At 38.2% G+C, this 19758-nt stretch overlaps 1 protein-coding gene across 2 annotated transcripts in view; it reads right to left on the bottom strand.

The window, feature by feature from the left end:
* Nucleotides 1–19758, bottom strand: part of FBN1 (fibrillin 1) — a 235070-nt gene that overhangs the window by 189732 nt on the left and 25580 nt on the right. For both annotated transcript variants that reach the window (XM_033108280.1, XM_033108279.1), the window contains exons 3-4: nucleotides 10308–10390; nucleotides 8181–8279 (exon numbers count right to left, since the gene is read on the bottom strand). In XM_033108280.1, the coding sequence (XP_032964171.1) occupies nucleotides 8181–8279; nucleotides 10308–10390 (182 nt within the window). The remainder of the gene's footprint in view (nucleotides 1–8180; nucleotides 8280–10307; nucleotides 10391–19758) is intronic.

Raw genomic sequence — 19758 nt, 5'->3', positions numbered from 1 at the left:
TGCCCTCATAGAGTACCAAAAAGGTAAGTCAAGTTGAAAGTGATGCACCTTTGTAAGAACATGTCACATGCTTACTGAAACACCTTCAAGGGCTCCTCTCTCTACTGTATTAAGAACAACCTCCATCTCTCAGCATTCAAAGCCCTGCTCAGGATGCCCCCATGGGCCTTTCAGGGCTCCTTTGCAATCTCCTAATACATCCTGTGACTCAGTCCCAGATCTACTTATCAGTCCTTTATTCATTCACTCAATAAATATTTCTGAGTGCCTACTATGTTCCATATAAAATGCCAGGCACTTTGTGGTAGTCTCTTCATGGAATCTCCTCTTTCACCTCTCTTTGTCTCTTTGCCCCTAATTCTCAACCCGCCCCCCCCAACACATACTATATACACAGTCCTCACCAAATACTGAAATCCTACCTATCTCCAAGACCCATTGCAAATGTCTTTTCTTTCCTCTGATCTTTTCTAATTTCTGTACTCTCCTCCTTCTCCACTAGATATAAGCCCTCTTTCTTCTGACTCCAGAGTATTTTATACTTCTCTTTTGAAATGTATATTACATCATCCAACCTATTTTTTAAGCTATTTCTCCTATTCCCAGCCCATTTGTCTAAAAGCTTCTTGAAAGTGGGGAGTATCATGATTATTAATTATATCCCCATAAATGCTCAGAGCAGCCCTTGTCTATTTGTAGGTTCTGTATAAAACTTTCCTAAATTAATTTATATTTATTTAAATCATGCTACCTGATAATGATATCAAGAGCTATACTCAAAATCTCGGACTTAGAAGTTGTCCATTGTGTCCTAAGCACTTATACATCCCCAGGTAGGTTGCTATTAAAAATGTTTTTATCTTCACTTCCCCATGTATAAAAGCAGAAATAACTCCTTTGTTGGAGCATTGTTATAGAAGTCAAGCAACCCAGGAAACTGATTGAAACAGACTATTACTTTAGGCTCCTATGATTCTATTAAAAAGCCTCGACCGAAATGCTTTTTAACTAAAAAAGTCTCTGCAAGTGTACAAAAGAAATGATTTGGTAAAAAATTTGGATAATATTCTAAGCAGGTCAGGAAAAGGTGTATAGTTGCTTTAAAATTTGAAGTTAAACTTAGCTTCATCCTATCTTAGCAAAACAGTGAGGTTTGGGAAAAGCACAGGAAATGATGTCATCTGTCAAGCAGCATAGGAACTCAACCCACAAACTGATTTCAATTAAAGTGGTTCATGCCAAAAGCTAATTTCCATTCCCACATGAGCAACAAAGCCATTTAGCTACTTTGAGATTAAGAAAAAAAAAAAACTAACAGTAGTTTAAACAGTGACTTTACATTATTTGTTTAAATTGAAAAATAGAACGAATTCTTCTTTCCGGGAATGGTTAAGTTTACATTTAAATTCAATATAATAAAAACCTCCTGATATGCTTTTATATTTTTTCTGCCCTTTCTTTCAAGTGAATCTTTTCTAGCATAAAATATTCTTTCTCCTTTAAAAAAAAATAATAAACTACTTGGTCAGACTCGTGAAACAATAAAGCATGGTTAGTCTAATGTTCAAATACACCAATGAACCATGCATGAGTCCATAGGCCATGGGAGCAAGCTCATCAACAGATAATAGGCTCTGAATCACCTGCTTTGCCACAAACATGTTTACCAAAGAAACTCTGCATTCTTTGTGAGTCTTTGATCTTCAGGAGAGAGCAAGCACTCAGGATTTCTCTGGGGAACTAAAGGAACTAGATACGTAGCTTCACTACACAGCAGGAACAGTTTAGAGAGTATATACACAAAAATTGGTTGTATTTTTTATTGAGTTCTGCCATTGATGCACACTCTAAATTTACTCTGATGTGAATAAGAATTCCAGATGTCTAGCAATTTGGAGACCAAGTTCTATGTCTCTAGAAAAAGCTAACTGAAAAGTAAGAGCTCCAGTTAAACCCATAAAGGTGCTCTAAAGATATTGGATGCTCTAAATATTTCAAGTCAGAATGTATTCCTCAACTCAATGTGTGTTAAGATTTTACCAGAAACCGAAAATACAAGGGGAGTCCAAGTGTCACTGTGTAGGCCTGTATTGCCCCATGAGGTGTATGAAGTCCCAGTGAGAACCTCCCTTTGAAGATGGGGAGACAGCCTCAAAGGGTTTCAAGTAAGGCTCAATATCCTAGAACTAACAGAAAATGTTGCCATTAACCTGCATCCATGTAGGATCCCAAATGAATTATATATTCGTTCCAAAAGATGTCAGTCATTTCAGTCATTCAACAAATTCTTACAGAATGCCTTCCTTAGGCATAAGGAAGAGTAAAAGAAACTTTGTGTAGGTTATACCCAGTACAAATTAATTCCTAAAATAATTAATCAGAAGAGAACAATGTGAGCAGATACTGGAATAAGAGAGATGCAGGGCTGGCACTTAGTTCTAAATACCTCAGGTAATGATTTTCTTTGTGGTACATTAGGTTGGGAATGATTTTAAAGACAGGCCATTATCTTGGCAGGAACAAGGGACAGAAAAAACATTGTGAGCAATTTGCAAATAAGTATCTGTATGGTATGCAGGTAATGTTAACTTAGGAACTACTAGGAAAAGCACAAGACATACAAATTCAACAACTGGACTAACTTCTGGACTCTGCACCTGAGTCAACAGTTCATAGAGTTGTCTGCAGGACAAAGTCTGCAGTCCAGAGTCACTGCAGGACAAAATCAATTTTCACGGGGAGAAATAACAGCAATGACGTTTTCTTTAAATGCATAAATATCCTGTGGTGCCTAAAGACACACCACTTAGAAGAGCAATTTCACTGAAGTATCTCAAACAACAACACAACAAAAACCTAGCAGAGCTGGAAAAGGTCCAGAGAAAGACAAGTTATATGATAGCAATAATAAAGCCACTTCCGTAGATGGCAGACTAGAAAGCAAAAAATTCAATTGTTTCTATGGACCAGTCAGCAGATACCACCCACCCTTTGCCTCCCTGTCCATGAAAATCGCACACTTCCCTAAAAAGCCTTTCAAAGAGACACTTCTTCCAGACGAGTTACAGCACCACCTTCCCATCCTCAGAGTATCCTTACACTTTCAGTATGTGGTTGCTCCACACTCACTCAAACTCACTAACACACTGCTCTACAATTATTCCCCTGGCCTTCTTACTCCCTTAGAGGTTGGATTTGAGTTGAGAGTACAAGCACCCCAAATTCTCACCGAATTGAAAATGATAAAATGTTATCAAAGTGTAAGGAGTTCCACATAGTAAAGATGTCAAATCAACAAATTGTCACACAAGTTTAATACATGAGTAATTCCCATCAAAATCCTAGAATGTTTTTTGTAGATACAGACAATCTAAAATGTATCTGGAAAGGCAAAAGAACTAGAATAGCTAAAACAATTTGAAAAAAGAATAAAGTGAAAGGAATTAATCTACTCAATTTTCAAGACCTCATATAGCTGCAGTAATCAAGACTGAATGGTATTGGAAAAGGCACAGAGAGATGAATCAACAGAATAAAACAAAAAACTGAAAAACAACTCTGAATAAAAATGCCTAACTGATTTTTGACAAAAGTGCAAAAGTAATTCAATGGACAATGGACAAACAGTCTTTTCAAAAATAAAAGTTGCTGGCGCAATTGGATATCTGTAGGTTATCAATTGATCCCAGATCTCAATCTCACACCTCATACATAAAGTATGTCAACATGCATCACAGATGCAAATATAAAATATCAAATTACATAACTTATAGAAAAAAATTTGGAGAGAATCTTCAAGATCTAGGGTTAGGCAAAGAGTTTTTAGACTTGACACCAAAAGCATGATCCATTCAAGGAAAAACTGCTAAACTAGACTTCATTAAACTTAAAAACTTTTGTTCTGTGAATGACTGTTAGTAGATAAAAATGCAAGATACAGAGTGGAGGAAAAGGTTTGCAAATCACATATCTGACAAAGCACTAGTATGTAAAATATACAAAGAATCCTCAAAACAGTAAAAACAAAAACAACAAAATATCAATTAGAATCTAGGCAAAAGATATGAAAAGACATTTCACTCAAGATAATATACAGATGACAAATAAGCCAATGAAAAAATGTTCAACATCATAAGCCAGTAGGAAAATGGAGATTAAAACTACAATGAGATATTGCTATATACCTATCAGAGTAACTAAAATTAAAAATAGTGGCAACACCAAAAACTGGTGAGGATGCAGAGAAACTGGGTCATTCATACATTGCTGGTGAGAATATAAAATGGTACAGCCACTCCGAAAATCATCTGGCAGTTTCTTAAAAAGCTAAGTATGCAATTAACATACAACCCAGCAATTGCATTCCTGGGCATTTATCCCAGAGAAATGAAAACTTATGTTCACACAAGAACCTGTACATGAATGTTCATAGCAGCTCTGTTTGAATAACCAGACAACTGTAAATAACTCAGACATCCTTCAATGGGTGAATGGCTAAAGAACCTGGTACGTGCATAGTATGTGATACTACTCAGCAATAAAACGGAATAAACTATTAATACATACAACCACCATAATGAATTTGCAGAGAATTATGCTGAGCGAAAAACAACAATCCCAAAAGGTTACGTACTATGTGATTCCATTTATATAACATTATTGAAATAACAAAATTATAGACAGGGAGAATAGCTTAGTGGTTGTCAGGATTAAGGAGCACACAAGGGCAGGAGGACAAGACTATAAGAGAATTACATCAAGAATCCTTGTGGTGATGGAAATGTTCTATATTTTGACTGTATCAATCTCAATATCCTGGTTTTGATATAGTACTAGTTTCACAAAATGTTAACATGGAGTAAACTGTCTAAAAGGTACCCAGGAAGTCTATGTATTATTTTTAACAATGGAATGTGAATCTATAATTATTTCAAAATAAGAAATTTAATTTTTAAAATCCCTTTAAAAAAGAAAAAGAAAACAGATGAGCATGAAATTGATCTCCAAATTCTAAAATATAAAATTTAGGGAACATCTTTTATAATAATATATTATATATTATTTAAGAAGATAATCTATTTTATACTTATATATATTTAAGAGAAGTTTGAGTAGATTGATGGATTAGTCACCCAGGACAGGTCTTTATGAGAATTAGGATTGCTCAGGATCCACTTCTGGCCTCAGAGACTAATAGTGTTGGAGACTGATCTTAATTGAGCTGGAATGAAAGTCTAGAAAACCGACTGTTCTGACCCTGTCTAGCCAATCTTCTCTTCTTACCGTGATGCCTCAATGACCAGTGGCAAGACTCCCAATAGATTAAGGGAAGCCCTGTCACCCTGGTGTCCAAAGGGATTGCTCAAGGGCAGTTTGGACCTTCTGGAAATGCAACCTCTCATTCAGGCCACAAAGAGATCATTTTCTATTTTTCAGAGTCACAGAGCACTCAAGTTGAAAACAACCTCAAAGAGCAATCCTCCTTTCATTCCTCTCATTTTCAAACGAGAAAACCAAAGCCTCAGAGGTCCTACAACTTGCCTAGAACTCCTTGACCTCTATTACATAACAAGGATAAAATTTCTAATAGGAAACATTGGTGAAATGGTCTAAATTTACCCCTTTTTAGTAGAACCACAGGTAGTGAGTGCAAACATTTCACTGAGTTGTGTTATCCTTCTGCTAGCAGAAGAGTTAGCAAACTGATCTATCCGCATTTACTGTCTCCCACACCAGGAGACAGTAAGGTCCTATACGATGGCATAGGAGGTCCTATGCCATATAGGATGGCCAGGAGGTCCTATAGGATGGCATAGCTGTTCCCTGGAACATCACTTCAAAAGATCAGAAATGAATTCTGGTCATCACCAGCTACCCTTAATTTAAAACATCCTGCCATCTTTAATTGTTCAAGCTGTGTAGACAATTTTAGTTCAGGTAGGGTCCAAGCCAACAATTTTAAAGGCTCCAAATGCCTCAAAGATCTTAACGATCCAGACCCTCCTCCTCACACCACTCTCATCCACAGGCCACTTGGGGACATTGTCCAGTGTCCAAGTATCACAGATGGACACAAATCTCTTCAGAGAATGTCACCCTCAAGCCTTAAACTTCAGTCTCTCGCCTAACTCTGGCCCACAGGACCTTACCATTATACTCCTCCCACCTCTCTGCTAGCTTCAGGTCTCCCAGGACCACAGCTTTTCCCTCTGGCCTTGTTAACATCCTGTCTCCACATCTCATGATTTTTACTTAACAGAGAAATGATTAGCAGCTCACAGCCATGGAAGACCTTTCCAGCTGGATACTGTTTCTGTCATATGGCTCTATTTTCTTCCCCCAGAGAAGTACAGTGTTGTTGGTTGATTCAAGCACTAATCTGAGAGATGGGTCCATTCCCAACTTGTTATATAGACTCCCTTCCCACCCGAGTCTCTCTCTGCTCAGCAGCAGCCTGGAGGTCACCCTGATGGGGATGGAGATGTCCAATACATTCCAAGTATTTTGTACCTATGTCACCAGCTGACCTTTCTGCCTCTTTCTAGTCCTCCAGCTCAGGTGCCCTTGATATGTAGAATGAACGTGTTGCTGCTTGGAGGACATACAAAACCAAGCTGAGATCAAGTAACAATATGCTACACACAGTACAATAAGCAAATGAGTTTCAGCCCAAGGGGGAATTTCTATCCCAATCTACAACTGTCTGTATTTAGCACTAGGCTGTCTCTGTTTGGTTTCCACCAAAAGCAAATTCTGAGACAGTAGTTTACATGTGAGAAGTTTATTTTAGAAGTGACTTCAGGAAACACTGGTAAGAGGGTGGAAAAGTGAGACAGGGGAGAGGGGGAAGCTAATAAAGTACATTGTCAAGCCTATTCCTACTGTTGGCGAGTGGGGCTCAGTCCCACTGGGGCACTTCAGGGACAGTGCAGAACACACTTCATAGTTAGGCAAACTGAGAGGCAAAGAAGGTAGGGCATTTATCCAACACTCTATCTGGCACTGGTTAAAAGTTGCTTCTAGGGCCATTAACCCCCAGCCTTTCCAGCTTGCCCTGCATACAGACTTGGCATGCTCCCTGGCCAAGAAAAGTTCACAAAGCTCTCAGGCAGAGTCGCCCATGTTCACTCCTGAATGTCAAGGTCTGTGAGTGGGCACCAAGATGGTCTGCTTCCAGCGGTACTTGCCTTATCCCGTTCACTGGCCAATGAGAGCCATGCTTAAATGTTAGGACTCGCACTGGGTAACGAACCTTGACCCTGCCGAAGTCTCTACTTGCAAATGACAAAAGAGAATCAACTTATTCCACAACACTTCTTCTTAACACCTTGTCAAAAACAGAACACATTGTAAGGGGAGTGCATTCTCTCACCAGAAATGGAAAATGGAAAAGGAACGTAAGTCTTCTTTTTTTTTTTTTTTTTTTTTTTTTTTTTTGCCTTGGTGATGGTTAAGGTGCTTAGGGGCTGTTTATATAGACATGAACTTCAACTTTTTAACAACTAATAATGACTCACCTCTAACCCAACCCCCACATTTCCCTTAATTCACTGCCGAGGACCCCACATTTAAAGAAAAACAAAACAAAACAATAGAACAAGCAAGCAAAGGTTCCTAAGAATGAACAGTAAATATTTATTTGGCATCATAGGATGACCAAAAAGCGGTAAAATTCTGAAAGAGAAAATATGTTTGTGCTTCATGATGAATCATCCCCAGAAACAGCCATAACAACTTCTTACATTTTCTTCTTGCAAAGGCGGGGGTCTTGAGTTTTTCTAAGTGTTTCATCAGATTCATATTTTAGTAGCACAAGGAAGAATGCCTAGTTTTCTTGAGCCAAAATGTTCATTAAATAATCATTTCATTGAGCATCTTTTATGGTGTTTACATTGGAGATACAAAGATAAATAAGGCAATACCTACACAGAAGGAGGCCATAATCTTTATATTACTCATAGTAACTATGTCCCATAGGCAATTTCCCTATAAAGAGTGAAGAAGGGAAATGGGAGGCCAGATTAAGGAGAGCCATTCCAAGTATTTTGGGCAGAACAGAGAAGGCAGATGTTCTAGTGAAAAATGTATTGCAGGCAAGAGAAAAGCCAAAAGCAAATTTAGGAGAAAATAGGACGTAACCACATAAAATAATATTATATATAATGACATGTTATACTCACTGGATCTGGAGCCACAGGAAGGAGATATCTGACCAGATGGGCAAGTGCACATATTTGGCCTAGAACAAAATCCATCCCCACAGGAATGCCGGCAAATGGCTGTGAATAAAACCAGAGTTCTGTTAGCACATGGGTTCAGCTCATGGTGATTTACAGGGACCAGTCTCCAAAGGAGGAAACCTGGGCTCTCGGGCTCCTCGTTAACTTCACCATCCTGACTTATGTGACCGTAGGCTTCAGGTTGATTCATTTACAAAACAAATTGTTGGACTAAATCAACTCTGGCTGTAAAATGCAGTCCCTCTCTTCTCCAGCTCACTGGTTCTCAGCCTCTCTTTGCTTATTCCACAGCACTGAGTCTATCCATAAGCCCTGGACATTTTATAAAGGGAAAACAAAACCAACAAAAATCCTGCATCTAAACATATTTATGTACCTACAAGCATTCTTTTTTTATATTAACTTTAAGATTTAATGATATAAGAATTACAACATTATTCTTGGAAGCCTATTTTATCATAAAAGCTTACTATTTACTAATTGGTATAAAGAATACTATGGCCTGCTAAGACTACTTCTCCAGATCAGATCCTGCCAGTTGAGAACACCTGATCTACGGAGCAGCTTTTTATCCTACAGTTAGTCCTGTGGTGAATTACATCAACCATCTGAGAGGAGAAGCTTGGAATCCAATGCAATAGTACTGATTCCACAGTCAGGAAGCTGTTCATTTTTTAGAAACATATTAAGATTTTCATGCCAGCCAGAGACTAATATCATATTGGTACCAAATTTCTGCTAGAGGCCAAAAGAGAAAGTGTAAATTCAACAGCAAATGATTTCTCTTTATCAGCAGACTAAGATTGGGTCACTACTTTTTATACTCATAGGCATGATCCTTCCTCAAATGCCTGTACAACCTTGGAAGAGGCAAACAAGATGTGTCAGGCTAAATATAATACATTTGATAGAAAATGCATTGAAACATCAAAATAACTAAGGATGGTGATTGAAAACTATTAAGAAATAAATTGTCAAAGGATCCTATAAACATTTATTTAAATATTTGAAAACAGCATTTCTCAAAGATTCTACAGAGCACTAGGGAAAAAAATTCTGTTATTAAGCTCATTTAGAAAACTCCAAATACTACTATACCCCTTTCTTAGGGATTCAATTTTGATTTTGACATAAATCACAACATGCCAAATGAATAAATTGCTTTTGGTCAAAATCAAGAATTGGGGAAGGGATTAACGTTTTCAGGCCACCAAAAGAATATTGGTTGAAATATTCTATTCTTCTCTACAGACCACTCCTGGCTAAATGAGAAGGTGGATTACGTAACTTTTTAAAGTCCTTTTATCTCTAAAATCTCCCATTATAATAATAGAGTTTTCTGAAAACTGAAAATTATTTCGTTGGTATTATGACTATAAAAGTTCATGGAGGACAGATGTCATAACTAATTTAACTTAGTACCTCCAGTAAATAGCATCTTTTCTGGTATGTGGTGTGTCACTCAGCATTTGTGGGATATGTGGAGAATCTGGAGGTTTGCCACAGTGGCAGAGTCAACAGAGGAATCTCTGGTACCATTTGAGTTCTTCCCTAGTCTTTCTACGATCTTCATCTGATCCTCTATCTGCTTCCTTTCCCCTTTGTCTAAAAGTTAGGTCTGCCTTTGGCTTCGACCACCCAAATTCAAAGTACAAGATTTGAGTAGGCTTGTGGGTGTTCAATAAAGTATGAAGTTACAATAAGGAAAGCAGCAATGGTATCTTTAAAAAAAAAAAAATCCCTTCAAAGTGATGACATAATCTATGTAGCCAAGCGCATCATATGTAATGCCATGTCATGTTGATCAAAGTATCTCAATACTCTGCGGTTCTAGTCTCTATATCTCAGACATACACTAAAAGAAGTATAACAGTAGTTTGACCAAGTTAACGTTTTCCCCAACCTGGATTCTGGATTCAGAGAAAATAGGAAAATCTTAGAGCTGAAAGTCTCTACTATAAACATATTAATGGTATGCAGTTACAAATGACCAAATACTAAGAATCACCATGCAACCAAAACAACAAAAGAAGACAATGAAGAATGGCAGATTGTCCATTTACTTACGAACAATGCACTGATTTCCACCAGGTAAGGTTTTCCATCCAGGGCAACAGTAAGCATTATAACGTGATCCACAGACATTGGGTCTGAAACAAATAAAAATTCAATCATAAGAATTCTGTACTTAAAAAAAGATATATACAACCAAATAAAAGAAAAAAATTCCTGATTTTTAAGAACAGGATGAATCTTTGCAGACAGAGAAAAGTAAACTCATGGGACTCAAAACTGGCTTGTTCGTTTGTGACAATGATACCAATAAGGATGTCCCTTAATATCACCTATGCATACAGAACATCAGGAAAATAAAAACTGGAGATGTAAAATCCCGTGCTTTCTACCGTGATGCACAGACATAAATATTTATGCAGCATATTAGTCTAATTTAAACAGTAAACTCCCTACCTATCTAGTTATATAGTAACAAAGACCATCATAAAGTCTATCGCTTATAAGCCTTTAAATTGCTACTCATTGAAGCTATGTGTATTTTTTTTCTATTGCCTAACTCACCTCTAGAATGTAACTACATTCTTCCTTTGACCAGAATTACAGGAATGCAAATTCTGACATTAGTCAGAGTAAATAAAAACCAAAACATGTAAATATTTGTTTAGCCAAAGTTTGGAAACAAAGTTGATACCAGCAGTTACAGGAAAATAAAGTGAATGTCATTCTTGGTTTCTTGTTTACAAACAGCTCATCCACAGGTCTTAGAGCAAAGCCTCCATTCAGAATCCAGATGATCCATATTTAAAAATTTAAGGGAGCAACTGGGTAATGACCTAGCTAACTCTACACAGGAGACTAAGGCAGAGGATAGAGCACACAGAGACCCAAAAGAAACATTCATTTTACTTTGCTGCATCTGAGGGCCTAAATATTAATGCTAGTTCCAGTTCAGGGGCTGACGAGGAAGGTCAAATGTCTTACAGTCAGTTGTAGTGCACTCATACATTCTTCCTATAATATATATATGCAGACCATTTGTAACAGCACAGAATCCTCCTGCATGTCCCCTGAAGTCACTACTTCAACCACACTGAGGTAAGGTCTCTGCCCTGTCCTGTACTCCTTTCGTGGCCCAAGAGAACCTGATACACTCCACAGGGAAAAATGCATACTTTACACTAACTGATATTGATGTCAGAAAGAGAAGTAGGGAGAAAGATGGAGGAGCCAGGGAAAGGGCCCTTAAATCTAACCCAACAGCCTAGGGCTTCTCCAAGGCTAGACAGAAAATGATTGGATAGATAGAGGCTTAATATGTACAGTATATGACTTTAGGGACTTCCTGGGCCTTCGTTTATTTCTCTATACATTGGTATAATGAAATGTCTGCCTTGTATATATCATGTGTGTATGTGTGCATATATATATATATCAGATGAAATAATGGACATGAAAAGCTTCATATATGAAAAGGACAATGAAAATACAACACAGTGTCATCATCATGATGGAAGCATTTTCTGATCTAAATTAGCTACTCAGCCAAAGGAACCAAAAGAGATTAAGAAAGAAAGACTTTATTAAACAGTCAATAATAATATAAAAACTATATATAGTGTCATATGGGTACTAGACTTATTGGGGGAATCACTTCATAAATTATACAAATGCCTAATCACTATGCTGTATACCTGAAACTAATATAAAATAATACTGAATGTCAACTATAATTAAATATATATATATATTTATATGTGACTATATATATACATAGTCACAGCATATAAAGTACAGCATAGGGAATATAGCCAATGGTATAGTAATAACTATGTACAGTATCAAATGGGTAGTAGACTTGTTGGGGTTATCACTTTGTGAGGGGTGTAATGTCTAATCACTATGTTGTTTTGTACACCTGAAACTAATAATAAAAAAAGACTTTATTAAAAATTCTTAGCCAATGACTCTCAATCCTTTGCCACTTCCGTGACAAAGTAGTGCCCAAAACTGTAGTCCAGAGTGTCCAGGGCAATTCAGAATCTTGCAAAGAGAAGTGAGAGGAGAAGATAGGGTAGGGGGCTGGGGCAGGGGCAGGGGCCAGGGGGACACTCAAACCTTTCACACTTCATAAAAGTTCTCTCAATCTAAAATGATAATCCAAGCTAAATTCAATCACCTCAAACTTTCCCTACCAACAGCCCATTACAACCACTCCACTGGATCCAATCCAACCCCAAACCAAATCCTGGAAGAGCTTCAGAGGACCCCTGAGTCTTTGCAGGGTATCCTATGTTTGGAGGAACTATGTTTCTCAAACAAAAATCAGGACATGTTGTCTGACAAGAATAAGTATATTTATGGAATAACAGCACATATAACAGGGTAAAAAAGTTAAGACAAAAAAGAGTCCAGAATCAGTCATTTCAGTCCTACAAAGCAAGATATTCCAAAGTTTTTTTTCCAAGGTATTTTAAAAATCATAGAAATACAGACATTCTTCATTGTTTTTTCAATGTTTAGAATTAATCTACAGACAAAACATGGTAGATAATATATCTATGTGAGATATATCCCCATCTTTCATGGCAAGGAGCCAATGGGTACTGTTTAAATCTAGACATAGAGGTACAAGCATAGTAGATGGTGTCATGGAGATAAATATAAGAACTAAAAACAGAAATGGTTGAAACTGGTTGCATTAAGAGATGAGGATCTGGGGAAATGGAGAGAGAATTATTTTGCTTTCTCGCTGAATGCCCATCCAAAATTGTTCATTTTTTTAAATATATGCTGTTACGCCTTGATCATCATCTTTTATGTAAACCGACAACTTTACATTAAAAGTATGAACATCTTATCTCATAAACAGGGTACTTTCTGCTTTATTAGTTAGCTGTTACAGTTCCCTTTCATTAGTTGTCACATTTTCACTTCACTGCATGCCTTAAGATTCTAGATAATGTTGAATTGTGATTTATTTAGTTTACATGCTCTGACTTTTTGAGTTTCATAATTTTATACTGTATAATAAGTAATTTATAATTTAAGTTGTTTTAACCAACATCCTCAAATGATAATTGTCTTAATCTCATTGCCATTCATCCTTTAACAACACTATATACTATGTTATTGTGGCTTAATACAAAATATTAGAAAGATGTGAGATTTCTTCCTTTGCTGACTTCGGTCATGAGAACTGCAAACTAACAGAACTCGTTCAAACAAGCTGGGTGGCATTTGTTCTACTCACACACAGAAAAAACAACTCTAATTCTAGAAATAAATGAATGTCTTATTTAAGTTGGAAAGCACTAAGACATGTAAAGTCTGAAGTAGACATGTTGGAGTATTTCCATTATAAAAGACTTTAAAGTTTCAGCACAAAAAATATTAACAAAGAAGATAACTCTTTAACGGAGTTAGTTTTTTGTGTAAACTAGTATAGCATTCATACCTCTTTCTCTTCCTTTTCATTTCATCAGCCATACCTACCAACCCGCCACAAACACACACACACACACACACAAAAAAAAAACCTGAGTCAAAGTTCCATGCAAGAGACAGTAGTATTCATCAAATCAAAAGTAAAATTCAAAGGGAAAAAGAACTTTACGCTAAGTGCTAAAGATGTATTACTTAATTTCATCCTCATAGTAATGCTTTGAGGTAAATTCTATTATTGTTATCTTTACCACTAAGGAAACTATGGCTTGGGAAGGTTACACAAACTAGCCAAGGTCCCATAGCTTGGAAATAGAGAATGAGGATTTGAACTCAGGAAGCCTTACTCAGAAATACATTCTCTTAACCCCTACGTTAAGGCAGAGAAGTATTAGGGGACCAGATGGCTTTTCACCCAAAAGCATTCATAGTGGTGTAAGTAACAAAACTCACAAAATGTCTATCAATAGACCAAAGATAAAACATAAATTGTTTTTATCTGTATTCTAATAGTTCATGGGGAAAAGGGGGGAATACATTTATATTCCACTTTACCACTGCATGTTACATTTTTAAAATTGCTATGTCTATATCTGTAACTTCTCTGACCAGTTGCTATGAATATTGTGCTCTGCAGCAACCCACCTCCCATCGCTGTGCGGGATGGGTGGGCTGCAGCAGGCTGGATATTTGGATCCAGTTCAGACACAGCACTCAGAGATTGTGTGGCTAGCTAAAGCCCCTCTCAATGGAGCGAGCAGCTGGGTTCTACCACGTCTGACCACATCATTGCAAGAATTGGCCTCTGTGCAAAACGTCTGCAGTGAGACCAGATTCCTTAGCCAGAACCCACTTCTGTGAGTCTGGCCTCTCTTACAGCAAGATAGCCTTTCTGCTTCCTATACCAAGTGCAAACTCCTTTTCAGACAAGATGGGTACTAAAAGCAAGTTCAGGGGGCTCTTACTGCAAATGCATGAGTTTCTCCACCTGTAAAGTGATTAAATCTTGGGTGAGGAGAATACGAAACGTGAGATAAAGGTTAATGAGGTGGACCCTACTCCGTGAGTTGTCTGCTTTTTTGATCTTTGGTGGAAAAACTTATGATTTAGTCCCCTTGAGTTATGACTGTGGAGGGGGATTAAAAGGCATATGTCCCCACATGATAAAGTGTGTCCAACTGCTCATGGAACATGCCTCAAGGTAAAAATCCTAATTTCCCCACTGTTTCAGTTTTTAAAAACATTTTCACTGTCAAAAATGTGATAGATCACGAAAAAATTATAATTCACAAGTGAGCTACATATATTGTGAACCACACATCATGATTTTATTAATTCTTTGACATTTTTATCCAGATAAAAGAGGGGATAAAAAAATGCCATGAGCACTATCTGATGAAGGGACCCACCACTACTCCAATAAACTTTGCAAATGCTCCCCCTATTTTAGTGCTATTATTCTGGCCCTCTTCACTGAAGGCAGAGGTCACATCTTCCAGCAGTGATTTGAATACCACATGTGACTGTTCCAGCCCATCTGCCAGTCACAACGACTTGAGTAATGAAACTTCAAACCCTGGTAATGAAAACAGTTTCCATGGCCTCCTCAAGCTTCAGCAGGGCTCTCCAGATCCACGGACTCGTTTCTGGATTGTTTGGATCAACACTGGCTGGGATGTGGACAACCCTGGTTTCCTCTTTTGAAGACGTAAGCCCGCCAACCTCTCTAACCTACTTCATGCAATTAAAAAGAACAGTTTGTATTTTGGTTCGCAAGATCTTTATCTTCTTTTTGCTCTCTTCCATCTCCAATAGATTAGTGACTCCATTATCTTTTCTTCTAAAGCCAATATCTGTCTGTTTCTCCTTCCCTCTCTCCCTTCCTTCCTTCCTCTTTTTCTTCATTCCTATTCTCAGGGCATTTAGAACCAAACATTCTACCCCCAACTCAATGTAACCAAGATCACACAGCTCATCTTCCTGTGTGGCACACAACAGCATACCTTGCCCACACCTTGCCCACAAGCACAAAGCTGTTCAACAATATTTAGTGAGAACCTGTTACATGTCAGGCACTGTGTTAGATAAAAAATGAAAGTGATGAAGATGAGCAGACCTAATGCCCAGATATTGGTTTCTGATACCATTCTCCAGTAAACGGAACCAGGGCTCCTGGGCCAAATGGCTGATTCTAGGATTGGACACGAAATATACAAGATGAGCCTGGAGCATCTGGGGTAAGATAAAGTAAGAAAGTAAGGAAGTGCTAAACAAACAAACAAACAAACACTCAAAATGATGCGGGCATGTCGAGGGACACAGGAGCCAAATGAAAGATCTCTCAATGGCCAAAACTAGAATAATCTGAGCAACAAAGTAACAAAAGTAGTATGGATTATTACCCAATGTATAAAATAAATGTCTTTGAGTCCATATTCATAAGTAAATGACTGAATAAATAAATGGGAGAGCAGGGATAAATCTCCTGTGCTGGAGAATTCCAAATAATTTACGTAGATACTGTGCCCTCTAGGAGGTGGAGCCTAACTCCGGACTCCTTAGGTGCGAGTTGGGCATAGTGACTTCTTTCCAAAGGAATCACAATTAAGGGACAATCTACAAAATTCCTCACCAATAGTTCTTAAAACTGTCACCATCATCAAACACAAAGTCTAAACTGTCATAGCCTAAGAAGACATGACAACCAAATATAATGTGGTGTCCCGGGTAGGACCATGAACATAAAAAGGGCATTCAGTTTAAAACTAAGGAAATTTGAATAAAGAACGCACTGTAGTTAATAATAATGTATCAATATTGGTTCATTAATTGTAATAAATGTATCATACTAACGTAAGATGCTAACAACAGAGAAAACTGTCCAGGGTATATATATATGGCAACTCTCTGTATTACCCTGGTGATTTTTTTTTTTTTTTGGAAATCTAAAACTGTTCTAAAATTAAAAGTTTATTAAAAAAATAAAATAGTAATAATGCTGTAACCATGCAATTATAAATAAATTGTTACATTCCCCAAAAAAGTGACACACTCTTTGCTTTTTAAAGAAGATAGGTACATATGTCAATACAGCACAGAGTGTCAATAGAACAGGTAAAACATGGACATCAGGTCAGCCGGGGGAGCTAGAAGAGTCCAGAACAAGGGTATTTAGCTTCAGAGTCCAGAGTGGGCTCAGAAAGAGACTATCTGAGCTATGACTTGATGTTTCCCAGCTGCTTAGAGGAGTCACTGGTTTTATTTCATCCCACTGCTGAAATTCCTCTAAATTCTCTAAGTCCATTAGCAAATTTGCCCAAATTCTGGTGTTTCTTTGTTGGACCAATATCACGTTCTTTTTTTCCTGGCTTCCTAGGATGAAGGTTTTTCCCACTGCTGAGTGGGATAACTCACAGTACAGGCAATAAAATGAGGGTTTCATTTGCTGTGTGCTCTAACTGTGTTTTTCTGTGGATTTTATGTTGATCAAAAGCAATAGCCCAAGAACTTAAGAGCCGAAGAATTTAGGTCACTGTATCAGAAACTCAGAGATACACACACACACACACACACAAACATACACACACACACAGCCTACGAAAGGTGAAGAAACAGAAAGCTGCAAAGGCACTTCCCCATATTGAGAGGTCATTTTAATCTGGCAGCCAATTTAAATCCTATTGAAATCTTTTATGGGCGACTGGAACATCTACCTGTGTGTGATTTTCTTTGAAAACTAGAGGAAGAATTTAAAGCCATGGGGTACAGGGTAATAAGAAATGAGACATTGAACCATGAAGACTGGAATTATATTGCTGTGTATAGCAAGTCCTGATCTCACTGAAGCATTGAACACTTTCTGCTTCTGGTGCTCTGGATAACAGAGCACTGAGAACACCAAAGTCTGCACAGACTACTAAAGCACCCAAGTGGCCCCCAAACTTCTAAAGGCAACGATTTGGCTAACTTGCTGTCCTAGTTTGCACTGGACCTAGTTCTCTCTGAGGGAGGACATCTGTGTGTGGCCCACGGGAATCCCAACTGGTCTGGGTTGACGGTATAAAAAGTGCTACCAACTACACATATCATGTTTCCCTGAAAATAAGACCTAGCTGGACAATCTGCTCGAATGCATCTTTTGGAGCAAAAATTAATATAAGACCCGGTCTTATTTTATTGTAATAAAATAAGACCGGGTCTATATAATATAAGATATGATATGATATGATATGATATGATATGATATGATATGATAGGATATGATATAAATATAATACCGGGTGTTATATTAATTTTTGCTCCAAAAGACGCATTAGAGCTAGCTGATTGTCTGGCTAGGTCTTATTTTCAGGGAAGCAGGGTAGAGAGAGGTATATTTGTTTATGAAGTTGGGACTTTACTATTTGACCCTATAAGGATGACGAAGGGTTTCCTCCAAACAGAAAAAGCAGCTCGTCTCGAATCCCCATCTCCAGCATCTGAGAGGACTTGACCAACGACACAATGAAAATACACGGTGCTTCGAAAGAACTGCTTCTCAGAACCCTTGACTTCGAGGACTAGCGTGACATCTTTTATCGGGATATGCGCTCCATTGACTCAAGCTGAAGCCATACTGTACTTCCCCAAAGGTTGGTGGAATTATAGAAAGGACTGAAACACATACACATAAACTAAGGAGGTGGACCAGACCCCGCACAGTAAGAGGCAGCCCCAGGATGATGTCGATGGATTCACGGCTCCTATCAGTTCCAACTGTTCCCTTCCCTCCTCTTCGTCACTCACAGAAGAAAGAGGGGACTGAAACTATGACTCTCACCACTTCACAGAAATCCTCAAACCAAGAGCTCTGTCCAGGGCTCTTAATGTACTGGCAGCCCCAAGAAAAGACAGGGAAACCAGCCAATGAGGTCGGGCTTAGGGAAGGAATGGAGTTCTTCAGGAACTGGTTGTGCACAGTGATGTGATACTCCAGCTCTGAGTACTGGCAGCTCCCAACGGACAAACAGGAAGGGCTCCAAAATGTCATTTCTATATTGGTATTTAGAACTCAGAATGGCTTTTCCAATAGAAACAATGTTAATAGGTGGTGGTTTGGTCCCCAGGCTAGTCAAATAGGCAGTCTCTCAGCTATATTATCAGCTAAATAGGCTATTATAGGCTGGTCTGGGAAGCTGACCACAACTTAAAATGTTGTTTCTATGGGAAAACACATTCCACAGCAGGCAACCAGAGGGATACTTGGCCATGCAAACCCATGGTCCCCGCAGCTATTGTAAGCTCCCCAGTGAGCTATGAGGACTAAACACCTTAAACTCAGGCCACTCTGAGCAGTCCTAAGAGGGCAGCCAGAATCAGAGCTTTCTCAGCCTCAGGCCCAGTGCCATTCCCTACCCCGAGCACAAGACCATTAGGGCTAATGTGGGCCATCCATAAGTCCATAAAGCAAGGACTTAAAAACTGAAGAATAATGGGATATTCTAACCCTCAATGTACCTCATTTCTCTGAGAGACCAGAACATCTAAACAACCTCACAAGGAACTATGACATAAAAATCAGTCCTCAGGACTGGTTCACAGACCAGGGATTCAGTGAGCCATATCCAGAAAGAGTAGCTTCCAGACGAAGCAACAAAGCCGGTCAGTTTTGAACTCTATGTAGTGGCTTTAATCTTGTACTCAAGTTATTCAAGCATTTCAGATAGCCTGGAACCAAAAAATCACCCTCTCTTTTGCAATGTGAATTCCTCTATGATATAAAGTTGAAATCTATCTTTACAACCCCAGCACCTAGCACAATACCTGAATCTTAAATGGTAAATGAAGGTTTAGGGTTTCAAATGTACTTCCAACTAAGACAACATAAGTTAGAGAGAATTCTGTCAGAGCAGTGAGTATTTAATTTATTGAAAAGGTAAAATTTCCAGTCAGGATGGAAAAGTAGGTAAATGCTGTGCTCACCTCCTCTCAGGACCACATCAATTACAACTAAACCACAGAACAACCATCATTGAGAATAGCCTGAAGTCTAGCTGAACTGAAGCCTTACAACTACAGAGGT

This window comes from Rhinolophus ferrumequinum, chromosome 6, assembly GCF_004115265.2.
Source record: "Rhinolophus ferrumequinum isolate MPI-CBG mRhiFer1 chromosome 6, mRhiFer1_v1.p, whole genome shotgun sequence".
In the NCBI taxonomy this organism is placed as follows: Eukaryota; Metazoa; Chordata; class Mammalia; order Chiroptera; family Rhinolophidae; genus Rhinolophus; species Rhinolophus ferrumequinum.
Note: the sequence above shows the minus strand (reverse complement) of the source record. Positions and strands in the feature narration are given on the sequence as shown.